General features: G+C 42.2%; 2 protein-coding genes across 2 annotated transcripts in view; one reads left to right on the forward strand and one right to left on the reverse strand.

Moving 5' to 3' along the window:
- Positions 1–2,500, forward strand: part of LOC125034652 (cubilin-like) — a 334,702-nt gene that overhangs the window by 243,262 nt on the left and 88,940 nt on the right.
- Positions 1–2,500, reverse strand: part of LOC125034467 (DNA ligase 1-like) — a 3,537-nt gene that overhangs the window by 505 nt on the left and 532 nt on the right. Inside the window, exons 2-3 of the mRNA XM_047626219.1 lie at positions 1,404–1,536; positions 1–1,250 (exon numbers count right to left, since the gene is read on the reverse strand). The exon at positions 1–1,250 is cut by the window's left edge and continues 505 nt beyond it. Coding sequence (XP_047482175.1) covers positions 408–1,250; positions 1,404–1,536 — 976 coding nt within the window. The 3' untranslated portion in view covers positions 1–407. The remainder of the gene's footprint in view (positions 1,251–1,403; positions 1,537–2,500) is intronic.

Genomic DNA, 2,500 nt, shown 5'->3' on the forward strand with positions numbered 1-2,500 from the left:
AATTCCATTCCATTTGTGTTTTTTATATAAAAGCTGCAGACAGGTTTCTTAAGTTTAAGGTTACTTTTTTAAAGGAAAGTAACAACAATATGGATAATCTTTATATAAAAAAGATCAGTATGAGAAACAGACAGAAATAAAGAGAATAACAATGATATAAAAATAGCATTGGATTGTAAGCAACGTGGTGATAAACATGCAACTAATTGAAATGAGTCTTAAGTACATGATTTTTTTTATCCTGCTTTATCTATTCATCTCCTAACTTTCATTTTGGTTTGATCACTTACGAAAGAGTAAATATGAGAGAGAGAAGAAAAAAAAAGTACATGAATCATTATGAACAAGCGAGAGATTTCAAAACAGAGGAGAAAATATCACACCGCGACCCCCCAAAAATCTACTTACTATTTTTTCTTCTCTTCTTTCTTATCTCCCTCTTCCTTTTCGCCTTCCTTCTCCTCTCCTCCTTCCTTCGTGTCTCCCTCTTTCGCCTCTTCTTCTTTCTTGCCATCTCCTTCCTTCGTATCTTCTTCCTTCTTGTCTTCCTCTATCTTCTCTTCTTCATTCTTCTCCTCCTCTTTCTCCTCTTCCTTGTCACTGGCTTCGGTGGTCGTGCTGGCGTCAGAGGGTATCGGCGTCGTGGCTTCCCTCTTGGATCTCTCAGGCGACGGCTCTATGGTCGTGGTATTGGTATCTTCAGAGGGTTCCGGTGTCGTGGTGGCATCTTCGGAGGGCTTCGCTGTCGTGGTTTCCCTCCCGGGGTTCCCTAGCGAAGGCCCCATGGTCGTGCTGGGGTCGTCGGAAGGACTTGCGGTCGTGGTTACCTTCGTTTCCCTCCTTGGCGATGGCTCCATGGTGGTCGTTGCGTTTCCCTCCGCGATGGCTTCTTCCGTCGTGTTCCCTGGCTTCTTCTCTTCCTCAAGCTGATCTTCTTGCTTCTCTTCCTCCAAATCTCCTTCCTTCTTTTCCTCTTCCTTCGTCTCTTCTTCCTTCGTCTCCTCTTCCTTCGACTCTCCCTCCTTCTTCTCCTCTTCCTTCGTCTCCTTTTCCTTCGACTCTCCCTCCTTCTTCTCTTCTTCCTTCATCTCTCCCTCCTTCTCCTCGGCCTTCGGTTCCTCCGCTGGATTGGGACTCCTCACCGATCTAACCAATGGCGTGTCCTCCTCGCTCTCGCTGCTGCTCTCGCTGCTGCTCTCACTGCTGCTCGAACTGCTGCTCGAACTCGAACTTGAACTGTTCACCGGTTTCTGGAGGGGGTAGAAAAAAAAAGGGGGGTGAGTATGCTGAGTCAGTATGTAGGTATGTGGGTATTTGGATCCGTCGGTACGAATCATTCAAATTTGCCAGATTTAGCGTTTAAACAAATCATCAAAAGGACACAACTGCATTGACTTCCTTACCCCTCGAGGCTTCGAATACCTCTTCTCTCTGTCAGCGACCTCGAAGTCCATAAGGTCATCGTCAAAAGCATCCAGTTCCCAAAGACTCGGGTACGCGGCGGCAACAGCCACCACCGCCGCCGCCGTCAGGAGTCTGGGAGAAAGAAAAAGGGAAAGGAGAGGTGATGATGATGGTAGATGCTGGGGGTGAGGGAATGAGGGGATAGGGGGTGGGGGTAATGAGGAAGGGAGGGAGGAGGGTGGGGAGGGATAGGAAAGGGGTGGGGGATTCTGGGGATGGTTGGCGTGGTTAAGATTAGGGAATTGGGGAATAATTGGCAAGTTGATTATTGTGGTACGAGTAATAGTAATTAATAACTTAATAAAGCGTGTGATGAATGATGATGAATAATTACGTAGGAGTTACACAAAAAAAGAGTGAGAGAGAGAGAGAAAGTGAAACCAGTAAAAGGTAAATAATAAAAACAGCTAATGAAAGACCTAAAAACAAGAAAAAAAATTTAATATCGAAAAAAAAATCTTTCCTCTCTCTTTGCACTCAGTCACCCGTTCTGATTGGCTACACCAATAGCATCAAAATACAATTTATATGTATCGCACTTCAAACAAAATGTCACAAGGAATACCACTGTATCACTCTCTTCCATTACAACTTTCGCGCGGCTGTTAAATACAATTACTATTACTGGTATTATTATTGGTTTTAGCATTAGTGATAATATAACAGCGATTGTAATGGCGAGAGTAATTACAATAATGATGAAGGTAACATTACTATAGCTAACAATAGTAATAGTGATGATAATGATAATAATGATAAGTATGATAACACCGCGGAAGATATTATAATTGTAATATAACACTTTAGTGGAATCAATTTATCGCAAAATGTCCTGTCTATTAAATAAGCACCAGATTTTTTTTTTTTTTTTGAAACGTTTTTCTTTATGGAAAAGGAACATAAATTTCTTTCACTGTTTCCTGTTCTTAAAATTTTCGAACTCGTTTAAACTTAAAAATATAAAGGAATCTCACTGTAACTTTTCATTTTCGCGACATAGCCGAAATACACTACGTTACGTTGATTTACGTTACCA

This window comes from Penaeus chinensis, chromosome 18, assembly GCF_019202785.1.
Source record: "Penaeus chinensis breed Huanghai No. 1 chromosome 18, ASM1920278v2, whole genome shotgun sequence".
Lineage (NCBI taxonomy): Eukaryota > Metazoa > Arthropoda > Malacostraca > Decapoda > Penaeidae > Penaeus > Penaeus chinensis.